At 60.9% G+C, this 21,625-nt stretch overlaps 3 protein-coding genes across 4 annotated transcripts in view; 2 read left to right on the top strand and 1 right to left on the bottom strand.

The window, feature by feature from the left end:
• KASH5 (KASH domain containing 5) overlaps nucleotides 1–8,051 on the top strand; it is a 29,525-nt gene extending 21,474 nt beyond the window's left edge. Inside the window, 4 exon segments of the mRNA XM_075070538.1 lie at nucleotides 1,053–1,206; nucleotides 5,276–5,340; nucleotides 6,440–6,550; nucleotides 7,698–8,051. Of these exon segments, the coding sequence (XP_074926639.1) occupies nucleotides 1,053–1,206; nucleotides 5,276–5,340; nucleotides 6,440–6,550; nucleotides 7,698–7,893 (526 nt within the window). The 3' untranslated portion in view covers nucleotides 7,894–8,051.
• Nucleotides 8,052–8,990: 939 nt separating this feature from the next.
• On the bottom strand, nucleotides 8,991–13,737 carry LOC116840087 (GTPase KRas-like). Of its 2 annotated transcripts, none has more exons than XM_032806462.2 (5): nucleotides 13,612–13,737; nucleotides 11,857–12,030; nucleotides 11,564–11,742; nucleotides 10,556–10,715; nucleotides 8,991–10,074 (listed from the first exon to the last, which is right to left on the bottom strand). In XM_032806462.2, the coding sequence occupies exons 2-5, from the start codon at nucleotides 11,965–11,967 to the stop codon at nucleotides 9,964–9,966; spliced, it is 561 nt and encodes a 186-aa protein (XP_032662353.1). In that variant the 5' UTR covers nucleotides 11,968–12,030; nucleotides 13,612–13,737; the 3' UTR covers nucleotides 8,991–9,963. The 2 variants fall into 2 exon arrangements, with proteins under 2 accessions (XP_032662353.1, XP_074926827.1); XM_075070726.1 differs by having other exon boundaries at nucleotides 8,991–10,070; nucleotides 13,612–13,640.
• A 3,224-nt stretch (nucleotides 13,738–16,961) lies between these two features.
• Nucleotides 16,962–21,091, top strand: LOC116840089 (galanin peptides-like). Its single transcript, XM_032806466.2, has 6 exons — nucleotides 16,962–17,573; nucleotides 18,175–18,252; nucleotides 18,473–18,527; nucleotides 19,498–19,587; nucleotides 19,659–19,733; nucleotides 20,291–21,091. Exons 2-6 carry the CDS (start codon nucleotides 18,175–18,177, stop codon nucleotides 20,341–20,343), a joined length of 351 nt encoding a protein of 116 aa, XP_032662357.1. The 5' UTR covers nucleotides 16,962–17,573; the 3' UTR covers nucleotides 20,344–21,091.
• The last annotated feature ends 534 nt before the right edge of the window (nucleotides 21,092–21,625 follow it).

The following is a 21,625-nucleotide window of genomic DNA, read 5'->3' as shown; positions in this document are numbered from 1 at the left end:
GAGCCCAGGCTCTGGGACCCTCCCCGTTTGCAGGGGCTCAGATCCCAGGCTCCAGCCTGAGCCCGAACGTCTACACAGCAATTTTATAACCCCGCAGCCCGAGCCAGCTGAGTCATGGGTCTTTTATTGCAGTGTAGAGGTACCCGTCATTGACACATACCAGTAACTGCCATAATTGGCAGCTACTTTAGGGAAACTCTCCTCCCTTTAGCCTAGGGGAAGTGCCCTGTGCTGGTACCACGGGTTCTGGTCCTGCATCATCATCTCTGATCCATGTTAATACCTGCACCAGTCACACGAGTAATTACTAGCCGAGGCCTACAGCGGATGCAGATTGACCGATGCGCTAATTAGCTCATCCAACAATTGTCAGGAAGTGTGACAGCAAACTTGGCAGCTGTCTTTATGGAGCATGTAGTGTTTTGGGTCAGGACGCCCGTTAAGGTGCAGAGACCATGGTGCCAGCCTGGGCGCTGGCGTGAATAGGTGCAGCTCCATGCAGGCCACCCAGAACCAGGAGGGGGGGATGGGTATATACACACCCACAGACCAATGGGGCCCTGATCCTTAATTAGAATCGTTAAGTGCGTCTGCAACATAAACAATTAATAAATAACATTCCCCGCACTGCCAGCCAAGCTATCTGCCGAATTCCCAGCAGATCCGGAGGAGCGAGATGTTTGCAAGGAGCAGCTGTGATCTCTTGGAAAACATGTGGAATCTGGTTGTTCTTGATGGGTGTAAAACCAGACTTCAAATTATTTCCCTAGCAGACGGATCTGTTAGTGAGACGCAGCGTGGGAAGTGGATAGGGCACTCGGTTGGGAGTCAGGAGACCTGCATGCTAGTCCCATCTCTGCCGCAAACCTGGGCAAGTCCCTTCCTTGCCCCATGCCTCAGTTTCCCCTCCCACCTTTTGTCTTGTCTTTTTAGCACGTAAGCTCTTTGGGAGAGTGACCCTCTCCCCTTGTGTATGTATTTGTACAGTGCCTAGCGCTGATCTCTGTTAGGGCATTGCTGTGATGATAAACAACCCCTCTCTTCCCATCTAGCACAGAGGAGAGGAGAGACTGGCGCTGCCCCGCCAAGGAAGAGTTGTGTGCGCATGACGCAGAGGAGCAGCTTAAACTCGCCACAGGGACCAGCGAAGAGCACAGCTGCTTATCCTGTGTGGAGACCCGTGTGCTTCCTTGGCCAGAAGGGAAGGTAACCTGGGCTAGCTAAAGCCAACCACCTTTGCTAGCACACCCCCAGGGGAAAATGCCTTCAGCCTGATTTCAGTCGGATGAGTTACAGCCTTGGCAGGCATCTGCTCCGTCAGGCCGTCTAGCTGCTCCTGTGCTATAAGTAATAATGGTGCTGTCAGACTCAGGCGTGAGTGGCTCCGTGCTCCGGCCAGATCCTGCGATGGTGTCAGCTATGCCAGCTGCAGACCCAGCCTTATTTGTACATGCGGCAGCCCAGCCAGCACATGGAAAAGCAAAGAAGCTCAGATTTACTCTCCTCCCTGCGGCCCGTAAAGGCCTGTAAGATTTCATCCCCCAACTCCAATCGGTGCTGGGTTACAAAGTGGCGCCGGCAGTAGGGAAATTGATGGTGATGAACGCTGGTGCTGACAATGAACACCCAGCCAGGGGGCATTAGCGATTCACCGCTCTGTGGCGAGCACCAGCCATTTGAATAATAGGGTTCTGGAGATCATTTGCATTCTTGGAGCTGGTTGCTCTCCCTCCTTCTTGGAAAGGAATATTAAACACACAACTGGGCAAGGAGTGTGGGTGTAACACTTGTAGGGACTGTTACGGTAGCACCCAGCTGCAGTCAGGGCCTCACTGACTGGGTGCTGTACCTGCACACAGCAATAGACAACCCTTGCCCTGAAGAGCTTAGAATCAAAATAGCCCAGGCCGAGAGAGGACGGGATTATCCCCATTTTACAGATAGGGAAAGTGAGTCCCAGAGAGACCAAGTCAAGAAGGATGTTGATAAAGCGGAGAGAGACTCGATCACAGTCTATAGGTACCTGCATGGGGAACATAAATTTGCTAACAGACAGCGGCGGCTCCAGGCACCAGCTCTCCAAGCGCATGCCCGGGGTGGCAAGATGCAGGGGGCGCCCTGCCAGTCCCATGATCCAAAGGCTGGATGGTGAAACTAGAGAAATTCAGACTGGAAACAAGGCGCAAGCTTTTAACAGTGTGGGGAGTTACCCATGGGAACGATTGACCCAGGCCTGTGAGGGATTCTCCATCCCTGGCAATTAGAGGGGCTGTTTTTCTCAAAGACTAGCTCAAGCCCCCTCCGGAGTTAGTTCAGGGCAGTCCTGTGGCTGAGGCTGGCTTCCATGGGAGGTCAAGACTGGAAGACCAGCCTGTACTTGGGTGTTTTGTACAAGGTCTGCACTGGTACAAGCTCATCTGACTCCGTCTTTTAAAACAAGGGCCCAGATCCTCAAAGGTTATTTAGCCACCTAACGATGGGGGTTAGGCACCTAAATACCTTTAAGCATAGGTGCCAACTTTCCCCGGCCCCGCCCTGACTCCACCCTTTCCCTGCGCCGCGTCCATTCCAATCCCTTCCCCAAAGTCCCCACACCAACTCCGCCCTCTCCCTGCCCCTATTGGATCCCTTCCCCAAATCCCCATCCCGGCCCCGCCTCTTCCCTGAGTGCTCCACATTCCCCCTCCTCCCAGCTGCCCGAAACAGCTGTTTAGCGGCACAAACACTGGGAGCCAAGGGGAAAAGCTGGCAGGTGGCGCGCTGGGAGCCAGGGGGAAAAGCTGGCAGGTGGCACGCTCTGGGAAGGAAGCAGAGGCAGGGGTGAGCTGGGCATGGGGGCGGGGAGCTGCTTTTCCCCATGGGTGCTCCAGCCCCGGAGTACCCATGGAGTTGGCGCCTGTGCCTTTGAGCATCTAGGCCATAGCCTTAAGGATGCCAGCAGCCGCAGGAGTTGCATCTATAATAGGCCTTCCCTGGCCTGGAGGAGCTGCAGCTGTGCTAGCACCAGCAGAGATGACTAGAAAGGGCCGAGCTCACCATTGCCTTGCCCCTTGTGCAGTCATTTACACTAGTGCACAATGCTTCCTGTGGCTGCAGGTGAATTGTGCAACAAGCGGAGACAAGGGGGCTGGGGGCGGTGATGAGATCAGGCCATTCTGAACTTTACCCTTTCTTTCCTGTCTCACTGTTCCCCCCTCCTCCCCCACTTAGACAAATGAACATCTCTCTCCTAATGGGCTAATCTCTTCCATTGTGCTGGCTAATTACCCCCTTCCTGCTAAGAGGTTCTTGTCAGCACACGGGGGCCCTGAATGGGAAGAGTTTCCTTTTAAAGACAATTGTTTTCTGCTAGGGAAAAGGGAATGAAAAACTCACAGGGATATTTATGTGTCTGCCTCACGATTTCCCGTAAGGGACCTGTTTATCTGAACAGCCCCCACCATGAGGCCGGCCACTGCTGCTGCGGTCTTGTCGGAGCAATGGGGAATGGATTGCAGTCAAACTCCTACTTCCCCATAAGAGCTAACGCCAGGGTTACCAACTGACCATGCCCTGAGTCTCACTTTTACAATCCAGTTCCTTAAGAGTCCGTTACTTCTCCAGCTGGACACCCCCAAACAGTCTAACTGGAGCAGGACTCCTCAGGACTCCTGGGTTCGCTATTAGCCTACACCGCATGGCCTATGCCCACCATAGAAGGAGGCATTCTGCTGGAGTAGGAACACCAGCTGTCCAACCGTAGCACTCCCACGTTGGCGTCACTGCGTCTACACTGGGGGGTTTGTCAATATAGCAAAGTAGGGAAGGGTGTTGTTTTGTTACACCCCTGACCGACATAGCTGTGCCAGTGTAAGTGCAGACCGGGCAGTGCAGAGTGCTGTTAGGTGCAAGCCATTTTTGTGCTTATGTCACTGTCCATAAAATGGGCACAAGGCTGCCAGACCTCCCAGAGAGACAAGACTTGTGCTTGGAGATTGGCAGCAGAACAAGCCTTTTAGATGAGCCAGTGGTGTGGCACAGATCCCTCTGCCTTTTGCCTGGCTTGCAAGAGCAGGGGTGGGCAAACTTTTTGGCCTGAGGGCCACATGGGGGTTCCGAAACTGTATGGAGGGCCGGGTAGGGAAGGCTGTGCCTCCCCAAACAGCGTGCCCCCGCCCCCTGACTGCCCCCCTCAGAACCACCCCACCCATCCAACCCCCTCAGCTACTTGTCCCCTACTGGGAACCCCCACCCCTGATCATCCCCTTCCGGGGACCCCACCCTAATCCAACCCCCTCCCCTGACTGCCCCCTGGGATCTCCTGCCCCTGATCAACCCCCTTCTCCCCGCCCCCTTACCATGTTGCTCAGAACAGCAGGACTCGTAGCTGGGCTGTCTTGCCAGAGCCAGCCACACCACCATAGGCACAGCGAGCTGAGGCTGCGGGGCAGGAAGGACTGCAGGGGAGGGGCCAGGGGCTAGCCTCTCTGGCTGGGAGCTCAAGGACCAGGCAGGATGGTCCTACAGGCCGGATGTGGCCCATGGGCCATAGTTTGCCCACCTCTGCGCTAGAGTCCTCAGCCAATTGAAATGCCAGCTTTGCCTACCACCTGCCAGCTTTCATGCCCCGTTTTAGGAACGTAGGAGAATTGCCAGGCTGGATCAGACCAGTGACTGACTGAGCCAGCACCCTAGAGTTACGGGATAGCCTACCCCACATTGTTTAAACACAGTCTCTGAACCGTGAGGGTTTACATCCCTGCTAAACCAGACAAGGCAGATGGTCTCGTGGTTTGGGCCCTCACTTAGGCATTTAGCAACATGGGTTTGAATCCCTGCTTGACCCCTCTTCGCATGTGCCTCAGCTGTAAATGGGCGATAACAGTCCCTTCCTCCCTCCTAGGGGGTTGTGAGGCTAAATCCGTAAGCAAGGTGCTCAGCTAAAACACCTGATCAGTTTTTTTAAATTTATCTTATTATCCAAGATATTCTTATCTGTCTAAATGTTCAACCCCTGGAAAACCTGCCTAGCTTCCACTAGATCGTGAAGCAAATTATGCGCTAGGTGAAAGCAGTGGGCCTCCTGGCAACCCTCTGGAGCCGGCAGAGAAGAGACCCCAGCTCCCTGCTGGGATAATCTGACAAGCCCCCTACTGTAAAACCCATCCTGCTGCCAGGGCAGTCCTGTCTCACAGCACAGCCTGAGGTAGGGCAGCTAAGCGCTGCTGAGCAGGGTGGGGACAGCTCTGGAACAATAGCCCGTTCACTCCCCGTTGTGTCTGATTGTTTCTCGCAGGCAGCAAAGCCTATCTGTCTGGAGGCCGGGCCCGCAGACACTCTATTGTCCAGCCCAGCAGAGAGGTAAGCCTGCGGGTGACCCAAAGCTGCTGAAGCAGCAAGCTGGCGGAGAGCGGTTACAGGGGTCCGGTTACACCCCCAAGAGGCTGGAACAGCCTTGCAGCTGGCACACGGAGCTCTGCTGACTTACCGGTAGCTAAGATCATCTCCACCAGCTGAGGATCTGGCTGAGAGCCACAGAAGGGACGTCCAGAGGTCATCTACTCTACCCCCCACACTGAGGACACGCCCAGTAAACCTAGATCGTCCCTGAGAGGTGTTTGTCCAAGCTGGTCTTAAAAGGGGTTTCCACAGCCTCCCTTAGTCACCCGTTCCTTTGCTGAAAGCTAGAAAGCTTTTCCTAATGTCCAGCCCAACCGGCACGCACTGCAAACAATTCCCATTCCCTCGTCTTACCCTTGGTGGGCATGGAGAACCGATCGCTGTCCTTGGAACCACCTCATCCATAATGGAAGACAACTTATTCCCCCCTCAGCCTTCTCTAAACTAAACTGCCCAGTTCTTTCAGCCTTTCCCCAGAAGTCACGTTTCTAAGCCTCTGATCAGGTCTGGTGCTCTCCTGCTCTCACCCACCCCAGCAAAAGCCTGATCACACCCTTAGAAATGGGAGTGTTTGCCATTCCCCCATGGGCCAGAGCACAGCGTGCAGCCTGTGTCTAGAATGATCTTAGTTGTCCTGCTGGGCAGGATCTCACTGAGCAATTCTCACTATTCCTAACAGCTCTGTGACTGGCTCAGCTTCTGAGCAGGTGAGCAGCCCTGCCTGGGTATCTCCCTGCTGTAATTAAAGACCTGTGGCATGGCCATGGCTGGCCTGGGTCAGCTGACTTAGGCTCACAGGGTTTGGGCCTATAAAACCAGAGTATTCAGCCTCTGAGACCCCACAAGGGGGAATGTCTCAGAGTCCAGGCTCCAGCTTGGACCTGAACCTTTTACAGCACCCCAGCCTGAGCCAGCTGACTCAGAGCCATGGGTTTTTTATTGCCGTGTAGATGTACCATCTGTCTGGAGCACGTAGCCACAGTGCCCAGCCAAAGGCCTTGTTCAATATCCCTCATCACGCCGATGCACCGAGATTCAAAGCTTGGCTTCTCTGTTCCAGGAGCCCTGTGGGAGGCCTGCAGCAAGGTGCACTCATCCTTGTGCAGAACCAGCTGTCCCCTGTCAAACAGAAGCAGCTGCACAACTGCTGGCTTGAAACCTTAGCCCCATGGTGAGTAGCCCCTTGCAGAGTTCGGTCTAATCCCAGTCCTCCACCCCACAGCACTGTGCCTACACAGTGCCCCTCTCCCACCAAAGAGCTCTGTCCGGCCAGTGCCAAGTGTCCCAGAAGATGCATGGGTGTCTAGAATGGTTTTCCTGCTGTATCACACCCAGAACTGGGATGTATAAACAGCAGGAACCCCAGGAACAAGGAGGTTACGTTCCTTCGGTGTTTGGCCCTGCTGGAATCCTGTGACCAGTTCTGGCGTCCGCAACTCAAGAAGGATGTGGATAAACTGGAGAGGGTTAAGAGAAGAGGCCCCAGAATGGTTAGAGGATTGGAAAACACAGCTCCAGGAGCCACGTCTATTTAGCTCCCAGAGATGGTTAAGGGGTGACTTGATCACACAGTCAGTACCAACGTCTCAGGCTCTTCAGTCTAGCAGACAAAGGTCTAACACAATCCAGCGGCTGGAACCTGAGGCTACACAAACCCAGCCAGGAAATAAGATACAATATTTAACAATGAGGGTAATTAATTATTGGGCCAATGTCCCAGGGCTGGGGTCAGTTCCCCATTCCTGGTCTATTTCAGACAGCAGTTAAGGCAGGGTGGTCCTTCCGGCAGCCAGCCATAGGTGCTCAGAGTGGATCACAGGGCCGTGCTGACCTTGCAATGTAGGAATCCAGATGCAAAGGGAACTGGACAAGGCTCAGAGCTCGCCCAGGAGAAAGTGGCACCAGGTTGCCTAATGGAGTGAATTTCACTCTATTTAGATGGCTGCAAACTGCAGGGTGGACGCGCTCCTTTCACATCAGCTTAAACCGCTTCCTGAAGGATTTAAACTAAAGGGAAATAAGCCTGGTCTAAAGTGAAATAAAAAAATCCGCCCAGGATTAACAGAGAACTCTGAATGGTGCGTGCAGAGGGGAGTTTGCCAACATTGGTGTTAATTCCTCTCTGCTACAGCCCCCGTGCACAGATCAGACTTGGGGGGATGGGACGTCTGGGAGCAAGAGTCTTCGACCTCCACTTTGTCTTGGGGTGAGCTTTCTTTCTGAGGGACTGAGGCGGGGGCACCTCTGGTGTATTCTGGATGGGAGGGGGAGAGCCGCAGCATCGCTCCTTTGTAAAAGCAGCACGTTTCTTTGTGCAGGTTTCGTTCGGGCCTGATATTCCTTCTGCATCAGCCACAGCCCCACCTCCTCCCCAGCCGCCTGCTGCTGGCCCTGCTTGTGACACTCCTCCTGCTGCCAGTGCTGTGCTATCTGGTGCTGCCCAGCTGGACCACGGCCACAGGGCTGGCATGGCCACACCTCCAGCTGCGGTACCTCAGGCCCCCACCTGTGTGACTCCCTTCCCACCCACATGGGAAAGCAGCTCGTTGGGGGCCCGGGAAGGACTGTTTTAAGCTGCTGGAAGCAAGTCTGACCTGAAGGCAAATAAAGACAGTTTGGGCTGATGACCCAGGAGCGTAGCTATCAGTGCAAGGTCAGCCTGAGCCATCACGGTCCTGCAGGGGGCCCTTGTTCCCGATCACGAGGTCCCTTCTGTGGTGTTCTGGCAGCTCTGAGTGGCCTACAGGCCTTGCTGCCAACCCTTGGCATAGGGGGCGGGGCAGGGGTGTGGCCAGGGTTCCCTGCATGGTGGACTGCCCGTGGGGCACAGCAGGGGCTTGGCTGAACAGGCTGTGGCTGGAATGTCCTGGCTCGTGACAATTCTCTGCCCCACAGGCTGTCGAGGGGGCAGACTGGGGGCATGGCTGGGGGGCACTGGGCTGCGCGATTCTCTACCCCCAGGGCCCATCAGGGGCAGAGCAGGGTGCTGTGGCTACTCCTCAGGGCCAGTGGGAATAAGTTAGGGCAGATCTAGGGCTGCTTTACTGACAGTACGGCCTAGGCAGGCCCCGGCTCCAGAGATCACAAAAGGTGGCTTTAAACTCCATGCCCATCCCTGCCCCAAGCAGCCCAACTGAGGGCTCTGCTCCTGCAGCCAGACCTGGCCTAGAGCTCCACAGCCACAGAGCCCTTAGGTGAGGCCTGGCCTGCGCAGCAGGAAAGATCCCAGCTGTCAGCACTCGGGGTCACCTCCTCACCCCAGAGCCCTGGGTCTAGCGCTCGGCTCCTACTCCAGCACATGCCCTGGTGCATCCCACCCTGGTCCCCCAGGCTCGGGCGCAGCCACAGCGAGCAAGCAGAGACTGACACGTTTAAGACTCAGCCACCCTGGAACCTGGAGCATTTGTGGAGAAGCAACAGAACTGTGGACAAAAGCTAAAAGATTGTGGACTCGGGGTCTGTCTACCTGGCATCCGCCAGTTCTGCCCTCCCGCCTTCCTCCCCCCCGAAATCAAGTCAGGCTGCGGCAGCTCCACTCAACATCAACTACGATTTCTCAGCCTGAGACGCAGGGACTGGGAACCGCAGACCGACTGGGCAGGCGTGTGGCTGGTTGACTTCTTCACTGGTTTATTTGCAGCTCCCATTCTCTGCACAGTGCATCGGGGGAGAAATGCCTTTCAGTGGGGGGGCCCAGAAACAGAGCATCCATACACAGCTGACCCATTTCCATGAGCCGCCGGATCCTCTCTCAATCCAAAAACTTCCCAGGAACAGCCAAAGCAGCAGGAGAGGAACAGAGGGTAACCCCAATCTATCACTCCCCTCAAAACACAGCTATAGACCTTCTTACATCTCTGCTCTGAGGGACCCAAACCCACCGTGGTCCCTGGCTCCCCACCCACCAGGTACGTCAATGGAGTGGGGCCATCAACATCCCCAGAACCTGGCACCCTTCCTGACTGCAGGACTTCCAAAGCCTCCAGCTGTTGCAAACTGCACTTGGCCTGGACGCACTTATTTCTCTGGGGAACAAGTTACCCTCTCCCTCCATCGCACCCACAGGTAGCACAGCTGTTCCTGTCCCGGTGAAGACCTGCTCTCCAACTGCAGAGCAAACCAAAGAGCTGCTAACGGAACCAGAGATTCAACCACACTAGCGTCTGTGTTACCACAGCCTGGTGTTTGATCAGACAGGGAGGAATTACAACCCCTCAGCTCATGGGATTTTGCTGCCCGCGCTTCTGTCTTCAGTCGTTTCAGGGGATGTTTCCTTCTCCTATGAAAAACAGCCAGCAAACCGAAGGGCATCTCTGGGCCGATGTCAGGGGGTAGGGTAGGGTAGATCGGTGCAGTTTTGAAACTTGTTTTTAGTTGGAGCTTCAGGGATGAATAGAACCACGAAACCAAAAGAGAATCACATCCTAGTCTCTGCTGCCTTCTCCTCCCAGCTGCTCCAAAACCAACCAAGCATCAGGATGTTGCTGGACGCTGCGCTGCTGGAGTTTACACACCAAAAGGGGCTCAGGAGGGGAAGGGTGCGGGGGCGGAAGGCTCCTCGCCGCTCCCGCGCCAGTCTGTCCCTCAGAGGATCACACACTTCTTCTTGGAGCATTTCTTCTTGCGTCCGTTGCTGACCTTCTCCTTGTGTTTCCGGATCTCCCGCACCAGCGTGTAGAAAGCATCCTCCACTCCCTGGCATGACAAAAGCAGAACGGGCGAGAAGAGAAACACACACAGCTAAAGGGAAGTTTAGACGAAGTCCCCGCCCGAAAGCACGGCTGGCGCAGCGTTAAGGAGCTCTAGCGTGGACGACAAACGTGCCAAAATGCTGCAGAACGCGGACGCTGGCATCTGCCCCCAAATGCTAGATCTCCTCCTAGCACTGATGCACGAGATGTTTAACATCCCTCCCAAAAGGCGCTAGAACAAGACTAGCCAGAAGTCGCCAGTCACTTCTGGAATCGAGCTCGGCGTTTTGGGAGATGGAGAGCCTAGCACGGAGAACATGGGTAGCAGCCTTCCCCAATCAAAAGATTTTGTATTTTCCACTTATTTTAAAAAACAAAAAACAAAAAACAACAAAAAAAAACAACAGTCTCCAGCCAGCTCTGGGGCCAAGGAAACAGGCCAGTGTCACTTTGCATCCCCACCGCTGGCAGGGTCCCCCACGCACCTGCCTGGTTTTGGCTGAGGTCTCAATGAAAGGGATCCCATAGCTCTTCGCCAGCTCCTGAGCCTGTTTGGTGTCCACCGTCCGAGAGGGCAGGTCGCACTTGTTACCAACTAAGACCATGGGGACGTCGTCCGAATCCTTCACCCTGCTGATCTGCTCCCTGGGGCAGAAGGAAAGGGGCCATCGGAGCTGGAGAGAAGAGTGACTCTACCGCCACCCGCCCCCAGTCCTGCAGCTTCAGTTGGGGCATCGCTGCCAGGCTGCATGGTGCCCGGGCTCCTGAGGGTCTGTCGACTAGAGGCGGCTGCTGCTCTGGTCTTAATACAGAGCCAGAGCCAACGCTCACTGGTGCCAGTGGGGTCTGAATCGGCAACACAACGCGCTGCCGCAAAACGAGGGACAGCATCATCTACAACCAGGAAAGCTGGTTCCCCAACGCACAGCCCCCCATTATCCCAGCCCTGCCCCACCCCCGGCTCTGCTGATGTTCCCCAATGCCCTGCCCCCCGCCCCCGACTCTGCTGTTCCCCAATGCACAGCCCCCCATTATCCCAGCCGTGGGCCTCCCTGCTCTGCCGATGTTCCCCAACACACAGCGCCCCATTATCCCTGTCCTGGACCCCCCTGCCAATGTTCCCCATGCACAGCCCCCCATTATCCCAGCCCTGTCCCCCCCTGCTCTGCCGAGGTGCTCCAACCCCCCCAGCCCCACATTATCCCAGTCCTGGGCCCCCCGGCTCTGTCAGTGTTCCCCAGCGCACAGCCCCCCATTATCCCAGCTCCGGGCTCCCCCCAGCTCTGCTGGTACCCCTTAATCTCAACCCACATCTCTCTCTTTATCCCAGCCCTGCTGGTGCCCCTCAACCCCAACCCACGGTCCCAACATTATCCCAATCTGGGCTCCCCCAGAGCCGTGCCCCACCGGTGCCTCTCAACTCCAATCCCCAGCCCCACATTATCCCAACCTACCCACATTCTGCCCCAGGCTGGGGAAGGGACCCTGCTGACCTGTAGTGGTGCACGTCCTCAAAGGACTTTGCGTTGTTGATGGCGAAGACACAGAGGAAGCCCTCACCCGTGCGCATGTACTGGTCGCGCATGGCGCTGTACTCCTCCTGCCCGGCCGTGTCCAGGATGTCCAGCAGGCATGTCTCGCCGTCGATCACCACCTGCTTCCGGTACGAGTCCTGGGAGGGGACGAGACAGGCTGGGAGTGCCCCAGTGCCTGACAGGCGGGGTCCTTCGGGGGCAGGGCAGGCACTCGGGGGCGGGGGCACGCGGGGGCTAGGCAGGGGTCTCACCTCTATGGTGGGGTCGTACTCGTCCACGAAGTGGTTCTGGATGAGCTGGATGGTGAGCGCGCTCTTGCCGACGCCGCCAGCCCCCACCACCACCAGCTTGTACTCAGTCATGGTGGCCGGGGATCAAACGGCCCCCCCGGGGGTCCCGGCTCGGCTCATCGCTTGATGCTGGCCCTGGAACCAGCCACAGCGTTAGAGCGGGGAGCCAGGACGCCTGGATTCGTGCCTCTGCCCCCTCCCGTGTGGTGAACCCCAGCCCAGTACTAGCCCGGCAATCCCCTGCGGCCCCCAACACCGAACCCCCAGCCTAGCCCTGCCCCCACCTCCCAACACCGAACCCCCAGCCTAGCCCCCCAATACTGAACCCCCAGCCTAGCCCTGCCCCCGCTGTCCAATACCGAACCCCAGCCTAGCCCTGCCCCTGTGGTCCAATACCGAACCCCAGCCTAAAGCCCTCCTCCTGCTGCCAATGGCCTCAGTCCGCGCTAAACTCAACCCCTCACCACTAGCAGCTGCTCCCCAGACGTGCACGCGCCCCCCAGCCGCACCTCTATCTCTTCCCTCCATGCAGTGCTTCCTCCAGCATCCTCAACTGGCATCCCCCACTTCAGTGCAGCCAACCGTCCCCTGCTTGCCCAGCCCACTTTAACGCAATCCCAAGGCAGATCCTCCTCCCTGCTGCTACAGCCCATGAACCAAACCGCCCCATCGCCGACACCTCCTACACCTACTCACCCCAATCTGCCCAAACCCAAAACCCAACCATATTCCTACCCCCCATGCACCACCTACCCTAACAACCCCCAAATCTGCCCCTCTGCCACCCCCATACGTATACCCTAGACATTCGCACCATGCTGCTGCTCCCCTACACCCCCATAAGTGCCCCCACACACGTACGATCCTCTCCTACACCCCCATGATGCTACAGCACACCCCCGGTCCGCAATTCCTACACCCCACTTCCCACACTGAAAGCTTCCTCCACTCTATGCACCGCCCCCAGGGACTTCCAATGCAATGCAACACGACCCCCGCCCCACCCGGTCTCGACTGGCCCGCCCGCACCACGCACCAATCTCAAGGCCTCCAATGCACGCGCCACATCTTAATGCATATCCGGTCGCACCCCCCACCCTCGGCCAACCAATGCACGCCCCTCCCACCCCTCCGAAGTGCACCGCCCCACCCCCAGTGCACCCTCTCCACCCCGAGTGCACCCCTCCTCGGATGCACCGCCCCCACAACATGCACCGACCTCCACCCCATGGGCCGCCCCACGCCACATGGCACCCCCTCGACCCCGATGCACCGCCCCACCCCATGCACCCTTCTCCACGCCCGAGTGCACACCCCTCCACTCGATGCACCGCCCCACACCTGTGCACCAACCCCCCCATGGGCGCGCCCAACGCCCACCCTGGCCACCCCCTCGCCCGATGCACCGCCCCACCCACCAGTGCATCCCTCTCCAACCCCGAGTGCACCCCCTCCCTCGAATGCACGCCCCACACATGCACACCTACCCACCCATGGGCCGCCCCACGCCCAACATGCAACCCCCTCCCCCGATGCAGCGCGCCCCCACCCCCCTGTGCACCCCCTCCAACCCATGCACCAACCCAAGTCCAGTGCACGCCCCTCCATAATGCCCCTCCGCTGCACCGCCCCACCCTTCCTCCCCGATGCAACCGCCCATTGCCACCCGCTGCAAACCCACGGTTCTCTCACGCTTGGGTCCAGAACCCGCCTCACCTGCAGCCGGCTCAGGAGGTCGCTGCCCCACCACAGCCCGCCCTGGCACCCGCTCCCGGGGGCCACACGGGACAGCCTCTCGCCGGACACCTCCGCCAGCAGCCAATGGCAGCGCCGCCCCTCCCCCGAGCAGCGCCCCACGGCAGCAGCCATCAGCGCTGGGAGCAACGCATAGAAGAGGGAGGCGGGGGTTGAGAGGCTGCGAGGAGCATCAGCGCCCTCTAAGGGCGGGGCCCCGCCCCTAGCCTGCTGGGGCCTCAAACATCCCGACCTGGCAACGCGCCCTGCTAGCCCAGCCCTGGTCTTCCCCCCCGGCTCCCCCCAGCACCTGGGCTGGGGCCCCTCACTCCCGGACCCTGCAGCCCGTGCCCAGCCGCTGGGCTCCCCCAGCTCATGGCCGGGTGCCCTTCACTGCCGAACCTCACAGCCCCCTGCTAGCCACCTTGGGCTCCCCCACAATTAATGTCTCCCCCAGCTTGGCCGGTGCCCTTCACTCCGCGACCCACAGCACCCTGGCTAGCAGCGCAGGCCCTGGGCTGCCCCGCCAGCCCTGCCAGTGCCCCTTTCACTCACCCCAGCAAATAGGATTCAGCCCCGCTGCTAGCACAGCCCTGGGCTCCCCCAGCACCTGCTGGGGCCCTCACTCCCGACCGTGCAGCCGCCCCTGCTAGCCCAGCCGCTGGGCTCCCGCCCAGCTCTGCCGGTGCCCCTCACTCCCGACCGCACAGACCCTTGCTAGCCCTGGGCCCTGGCTCGCCCCAGCCCTGAGCCGGTGCCATCCGCTCACTCCCGACCAATGCGCCCGTGCCAGCCCTGGGCTCCCCCCAGCTTGCCGGTGCCTCACTCCCTGACCCACAGACCCTGCTAGCCGCAGCCCTGCCCTCCCCACTCCGCCACGGCCCTGCGCGGGCCCCTCACTTCCCGACCCACAGCCCCACCTAAGCCTGCCCTGCCGAATCTCACCACAAATCGCTAGCACCTGCCGAGTGCCACCTCACTCCGACCCACAGACCGACTCCCTGCTAGCCCCTGCCCTGGCTCCCCCGCAGCCCTGCCGGGCCCTTCACTCCTGACCCACAGCCCCTGCTAGCCCAGCGCCTGGCTCGACCCCATAATAAAGAGTCGCCCTGGCCCGGTGCCCTCACTCCCACCACAGCCCCCTGCTAAGCCCTGCCCTGGTGCTTCCCCCAGCCCTGCGGTGGCCCCTCACTCCCTGACCCACAGACCGCCCATGCTAGCCCCTGCCCTGGGTCCTCCCCCAGCACCTGCCGGTGCCCGGCTTTTTTTTACTCACTCCGACCAGTGGGCAGCCCTCTCACTAGCCCAGCCTGGGCTCCCCGCCCAGCCATGCTGGGGCCCCTCACTCCCGACGCATGCAGCCCGTGCCCCCCTGGGCTCCCCCAAGCTCTGGCCGTAGCCCTCACTCCCAAACCCAGCAGCCCCCTAGCTAGCCAGCCTGCCTGGGCTCCGGCCAGCCCTGCCGGTGCCCCTAACTCCCGACGCCGCACAGACCCCCTGCTAGCCCTGCCCTGCCTCCCCACTCCACCCAGCCCTGGCCGGTGCCACCTCACTCCGACCCACAGCTCCCCTCCTGAGCCGCTGCCCTGCCTCCCCACTCCGCCTAGCCCTGCGCGGTGCCCTCACTCCGCGAACTCACAGACCCCTGCTAGCCTGCCCTCGGCTCCCCCAGCCCTGCGGTGCCCTCATCCATTGAGCCGGCACCCCCTGCTAGCCCAGCCCTGGGCTCCCCCAAGCCCTGCCGTGCCTCAACTCCCAACCCAGCTCGTCACTCAGCGCCCTGGCATAGCCCTGCCTGGGCTTCCCCCAGCCCGCGCGGTGCCCTACTCCGCGACCCCAGACCCTGACTAGCCCTGCCCTGCCCTCCCCAACTCCGCCAGCCCTGCCGTGCCCCTCACTCCGCCCACAGCCCCTCCTAGCGCCTGCCTGCCCTGCCCCACTGCCGCCAGCACTGCGGTGCACTCACTCCCGACCCACAGAACCAGAACCCCTGTAGCCCTGCCCTGGGCTCACCAAGCTCCCCCCAGCCCTGCGGTGGCCCCCTCACTCCTGACGCCCACAGCCCCTGGCTAGCCCAGCCGCTGGCTCACCCCCAGCCCTGCCGTAGCCCTCCACTCCGGCAACCCAACAGCCCCTGCTAGCCCTGCCTGGGCTTCCCCGCAGCCCTGCCGTCCCTCACTCCCGGACCGCACATGACCCCTGCTAGCCCTGCCTGGGCTCCCCCAGCCCTGCCGTGCCCATCTACTCCCGGACATGCCAGCCCCCTACTAGCCCAGCCCTGGGCTCGCCCCCAGCCCTTGCGGGCCCTCACTCCCGACCCACATACCCCTCTAGCCCTGCCCTGGGCTCCCCCAGCTCTGCCGTGCCCTCACTCCCGAACCCACAGCCCCCTGCTAGGCCTTTGCGCCCTGGGCTCCCCCCAGCCCTCCGGTGCCCCTCACCCCCACCTCACAGACCCGCTAGCCCAGCCCTGCCGTTGCCCCCTCCTGACCCACAGCCTCCTGCTAGCCAGCCCTGGGCTCCCCCAAGCTCTGCCAGGCTGCCCTCATGCCCGACCCACAGTACCCTGCCTAGCCCCAGCTCTGAGCTCACCGCAGCCCTTGCTGTGCCCTCTCAACTCCCAAGCCTGGAAGCCCCTAGCCTAGCCCAGCCCTGCGGCTCCCCCCAGCCTCTGCTGCGTGCCCTCACCCTGCATCTGCAGCCCCTGCTAGCCCAGGCCCTGGGCTTCCTCCAGCTCCGCTGGTTGCCCCTCACTCCCAACCTGCAGCCCCTGCTAGTCCAGCCCTGAGCTTCCCCATTCCTGCTGGTGCCCCTCACTCCCAAGCCACAGCCCCCTGCTTGCCCCCCCCGCCCCCCAGATGTGTCTGCAAGCCCATGAAGTCACTCGTGAGCCTGGTGACACACTCAGTAGGTGCCCTGGGCTCTTGGCCAGGATTCACACGGCTGCTCTAATTGTGCTGATGGGACAAGGCCTGAGGCTCTTACCCAGCCTCCCTAATGAGAATAAAGGGCCATCTGCCAACGCTGGGAGCCAGGACGCCTGGGTTCTCTCGCTGACTCAGGGAGGGGAGTGAGGTCCAGTGGTTAGAGCAGGGGGGGATGGGAGCCAGGACTCCTGGGTTCTCTCCCTGACTCAGGGAGGGGAGTGAGGTCCAGTGGTTAGAGCAGGGGGGCTGGGAGCCAGGACTCCTGGGTTCTCTCCCTGACTCAGGGAGGGGAGTCAGGTCCAGTCAGTGGTTAAAGCGGGATGGGACCCAGACAGCAAATGTGAAAAATCAGGACAGGGGTAGGGGGTAATAGGAGCCTATATAAGAAAAAGACCCAAAAATCAGAACTCTCCCTATAAAATCGGGATGTCTGGTCACCCTAGACCCAAGGTCAGGATCAGGCTCATTAACCTCATTTCAGTAATGGGGAGACCGAGGCACGGTGAGCTGTGCCCAGCCTAAGGTGTCCAGATGTCCCAGGTTTACAGAGACAGTCCCAATTTTTGGGTCTTTTTCTTATCTAGGCTCCTATTACCCCCCAGCCCCGTCCAAATTTTTCACATTTGCTGTCTGGTCGCCCTAGCCCAACCCCCAGACAAAATCAATCAATGCAGGTAGTGCCTGGAATAGAACCCGGGTGTCCAGCTGCCCCCGCTGATTTCCCCTTGAGCCCCTCCCACCCCTAGAATCCCCCCAGTTCCCCACTCCTGCCCCCCCCATGTGCTGCAGTCAATTAGAGCTAATTACACCAATTTTCAGGCCCATTTTCTGACTAAGTGGAAAAGAAAATTAGAGGCAAAAGAAATAAACTAGTCCCCGTCTCCCCCTGAATCCGTGGGGGGCAATTAGCTACACCCCCCAGGCATGACGCACCCATCTGCCCCCCCTCCAGTCCCTGCCCTGTATAAATCCAGTGCCTGAGCCACCAGCTGCCACCAGAGCGGGGCAGAATTTGAGGTGAGATTCCCCCAGCCCCCCAGAATTGGGCCCTGCCACTGCCAGGGCTGCAGATCGGGAGTGAGGGGCACTGGCAGGGCTGGGGGGAGCCTAGGGCTGGGCTAGCAGGGGCTGCGGGTCGGGAGTGAGGGGCACAGGCAGGGCTGGGGGGAGCCCAGGGCAGGGCTAGCAGGGGGCTGTGGGTCAGGAGTGAGGGGCACCGGCAGGGCTGGGGGGAGCCCAGGGCTGGGCTAGCAGGGGCTGCGGGTCGGGAGTGAGGGGCCCTGGCAGAGCTCTGGGGGAGCCCAGGGCTGGGCTAGCAGGGGCTGCGGGTCGGGAGTGAGGGGCACCGGCAGAGTTGGGGGGAGCCCCGGGCTGGGTTAATGGGATGAGAGGGTTTTTTTTGCCTGGGGGCGAGGGGGACCAAAATATCCCATGGTGCATTGGGCTGGGGGGAAAACCAGGCATTTGTGTGATGAACAGCATTTGGGGGGCAGAGATAGAGGGAGCCCGGATGCCTGGGTTCTATCCCAGCTCTGGGAGGGGAGGGGGCTCTAGTGGATAGAATGCGGGGGGCTGGGAGCCCGGACTCCTGGGTTCTCTCTCTCTCTCTCTTTCACAGATGGGGACCCCTGCTGTGCTCTACATCTCTCTGGCCCTGTGGGGGCTGCTGGGCGAATGTGCTGGGATCCCTCTGATGGTGAGAGGCCCCCCCAGCCCTCTGCTCCTGCCAACCCCTCCCCCAGTGCCCCCCAGTCTGTCTCCTCCATCCCCACCTTTGCGCCGGAGCCCCCTGAATGGTACGATCCCCACCAGGCCTCTGCTGGGGTCCTGGGCTGTCCCAGTGCGCGAGCGGGGGGAGCTCAGACTGGGGGCGGGGGGGGCAAAGCTACTCGGTTAATGGTTTTTTTTTCCTGCAGCTCAAAGACAAACGTGGCTGGACCCTGAACAGTGCAGGCTACCTGCTGGGCCCCCGTGAGTACCCCCGCCCCCCGGAGAGAACCCAGGCGTCCTGGCTACCCCCCCCCAGACGTCCTGCTACCCCTCCTCTCCCAAGAGAGAGCCCAGGCGTCCTGGCTATCCCCCCCCAGGCGTCCTGGCTACCCCTCCTCTCCCAGGAGAGAACCCAGACGTCCTGGCTGCCGCTGCCCCCAGAGAGAACCCAGGTGTCCTGGCTACCCCCCCACCCAGGCGTCCTGGCTACCCCTCCACCCTGGGAGAGAACCCAGGTGTCCTGGCTACCCCCCGCACAGGCGTCCTGGCTACCCCTCCTCTCCCAAGAGAGAACCCAGGTGTCCTGGCACCCCCTCCCCCCCAGGAGAGAACCCAGGTGTCCTGGCTGCCGCTGCCCCCAGAGAGAACCCAGGCGTCCTGGCTACCCCCCCCCCCCGGCGTCCTGGCTACCCCTCCTCTCCTGAGAGAGAACCCAGGTGTCCTGGCACTCCCTCCCCCCAGGAGAGAAACCAGGTGTCCTGGCACTCCCTCCCCCTGGGAGAGAACCCAGGGGTCCTGGCACTCCCCACCCCCCCGGGAGAGAACCCAGGTGTCCTGGCACCCCCTCCCTCCTGGGAGAGAACCCAGGCATCCTGACACTCCCCACCCAGGCATCCTGGCTCCCACCCCCCACCGTGCCACGCCCCCCCAGGAGAGAACCCAGGGATCCTGGCTCCCCTGCCACAATGCCGCCCCCCTGCCCCGGGAGAGAACCCAGGCATCCCTGCTCCCCCCCGCCCGGCCATGCCACCTCTCATGCCACCCGTGAGAGAACCCAGGCATCCTGGCTCCCCCTCCCTGCTGTGATGCCCCCCCTCACCCCCGGGAGAGAACCCAGGAGTCCTGGTTCCCAGCAACCCCTGCCCTAAGCACTAGACCCTCCCTCCCCAACTGGGATAGAACCCAGGCGTCCGGGCCCGCAGCCCCCGCCCCCTCACCCTCTCTCTCGCAGACGCCCACCGCCCGCTGATGGATAAGGGGGCCTTAGCCGGGAAGCGGGAGGCCGCGGAGGAACCGCTGCAGCTGGAGGTGGAGTTCGATGGTGAGTCCCTGGCCCCCAATCCCCTCAGGGCCCCTCTCTGCACCCCACTCACCCATCCCGCTCTCCTCCAGGTGCCCCCCTGCGCCCCCCGGCCGAGCGCGGCCTCCAGACCTTGCTGGATTTCCTCTCCTCCATGTGTCTTCCAGGTGAGTACCAGGGCCGGGCCCGGGGGGGCGAGGAGGGTAGTGGGTAAAGGCGGGGGCCTGGGAGCCAGGACTCCTGGGTTCTCTCCCTGGCTCTGGGAGGGGAGTGCGGGCTGGTGGGTTAGAGCAGGGGGCCTGGGAGCCAGGACTCCTGGGTTCTCTCCCTGGCTCTGGGAAGGGAATGGGGTCTGGTGGTTAGAGTCAGGGAGTGGGGGGCAGGGCTGGGAGCCAGGACTCCTGGGTTCTCTTTCTGGTTCTGGGAGAGGAGTAGGGTCTAGTGCTTAGAGCGGGAGGGCTGGGAGCCAGGACTCCTGGGTTCTCTCTCTGGTTCTGGGAGGGGAGTGGGGTCTAGTGGTTAGAGCCAAGGAGTGGGGGGGGGGCTGGGAGCCAGGACTCCTAGGTTCTCTTTCTGGTTCTGGGAGGGGAGTGGGGTCTAGTGGTTAGAGCAGGGGGGTGGGCTGGGACCCAGGACGCCGGGTTTCTCACATCGTCTCTGGGGTGGAGGCGAGGACTTGCCCATGGAGCTAATCAAGGGGTCTCCGTCTCTTTCCCTCCTGCAGAGCTGGGGGCCCCGGATCGTCTGCCCCTCCCCGATGCTGCCAGGCAGCCCTAGCCCCCCGGGCCCCCACCAATCTGCCTGTGCCAGGAGCCCCCCCTCACGGTGACGGGCGCACTCCCCAGAGCAGCGCCCCCTGCCCTGGTGTGGACATGCTCAGCCCTCCCTCACCTGCCCCGTCGACCTGGGCGCCCCCCCCCCCGTCTTCTGGCCTCCCATGCAAGCCCCTCCCACCTCCCGTTCTGCCGCCACCAGCCTCCTAGTGTGACGCCCCCCTGGCCAAGCAAGGGGGAGTTGCCCCCGGGTACCCCATTCCACTTCCTGCCCTGAGTGTGATAGTGGTGGGGGAGTGGGGGCTAGTGGTTAGAGCAGGAGAGCTGGGAGCCCGGACTCCTGGGTTCTCTCCCTGGCTCTGCGACTGCTTCCCCATGTGCCTTTGGGGGTACGTTCCTTCTCCGTCGCTCATTGCCTCAGTTTCCCCTCCCATGGCCCCCTGGAACGCTCTAGTCAGCATGCTGCAGTGACGGGGCTGCGGACCTCCGGGAGACTCCCACTCTGCAGTACGGGTCACTTGACGCAGCTGCAGCCAGCACCTCCCTGCAACACGTCCTGGAGCTGGATGTCGACCTGACTCTCCCCGAGCATGGCAGCTGGGACCGCCAGCGGCCCACAGTGGAGGGCACAGATGGGGCCGGGGACCCCCAAATCCTGCAGGGATCCTGAAGGATCAGACCATCCCCAGACCCCTGTCTCGGGGTGGGGGGGGGTCACCCTAAGCAACCAGCCAATAAATATTTCACTGCTCGATATTCCTGTGTGGTGCTTGGGCTGGGGCTGGGAGCCAGGACGCCTGGGTTCTCTCCCTGGGTCTGGGAGGGGAGTGGGGTCCAGTGGTTAGAGCAGGGGGGGGTGGAAGCCAGGACTCCTGGGTTCTCTCCCTGGCCCTGCAAGAAGCTTAGGAGTGATGTAGCAGGAATCTGTGGGTTGGCAGCCCTCTGGGGGTCACTCTCACTGGGACCCACCCTTGGAGCCTGCAGCCCCCCCCACGAGGTCAGGCCGGGAGCCCCCCACAAGCGAGTGCTCCGGGATGGGCCCTGGGGGAAGACGGGCCCCCCAGAGGGAGCCAGGCCCCCAGCTCCGGGCTTGGGAGTGACTCAGCCAGGGGGCGACGCATGGGAGCGTTGTTGGGGGTCTGGGCACAGAGCGGAAAGTCCCGGGTTAGCGCCGAGAACAGAAATTACAGCCGAGCCCGGCTGGGTTGGGCCCAAGCCCAGAGCCCCCCGACCCCTTAGTGCCAGTGCCCCCAGCTCCCCCCACCAGCCCCATATGGTGCAACCCC

Source organism: Chelonoidis abingdonii, chromosome 11 (assembly GCF_003597395.2).
Source record: "Chelonoidis abingdonii isolate Lonesome George chromosome 11, CheloAbing_2.0, whole genome shotgun sequence".
NCBI lineage: Eukaryota > Metazoa > Chordata > Testudines > Testudinidae > Chelonoidis > Chelonoidis abingdonii.
The sequence above is the reverse complement of the archived record's forward strand: the minus strand, read 5'-3'. Positions and strand labels throughout refer to the sequence as shown.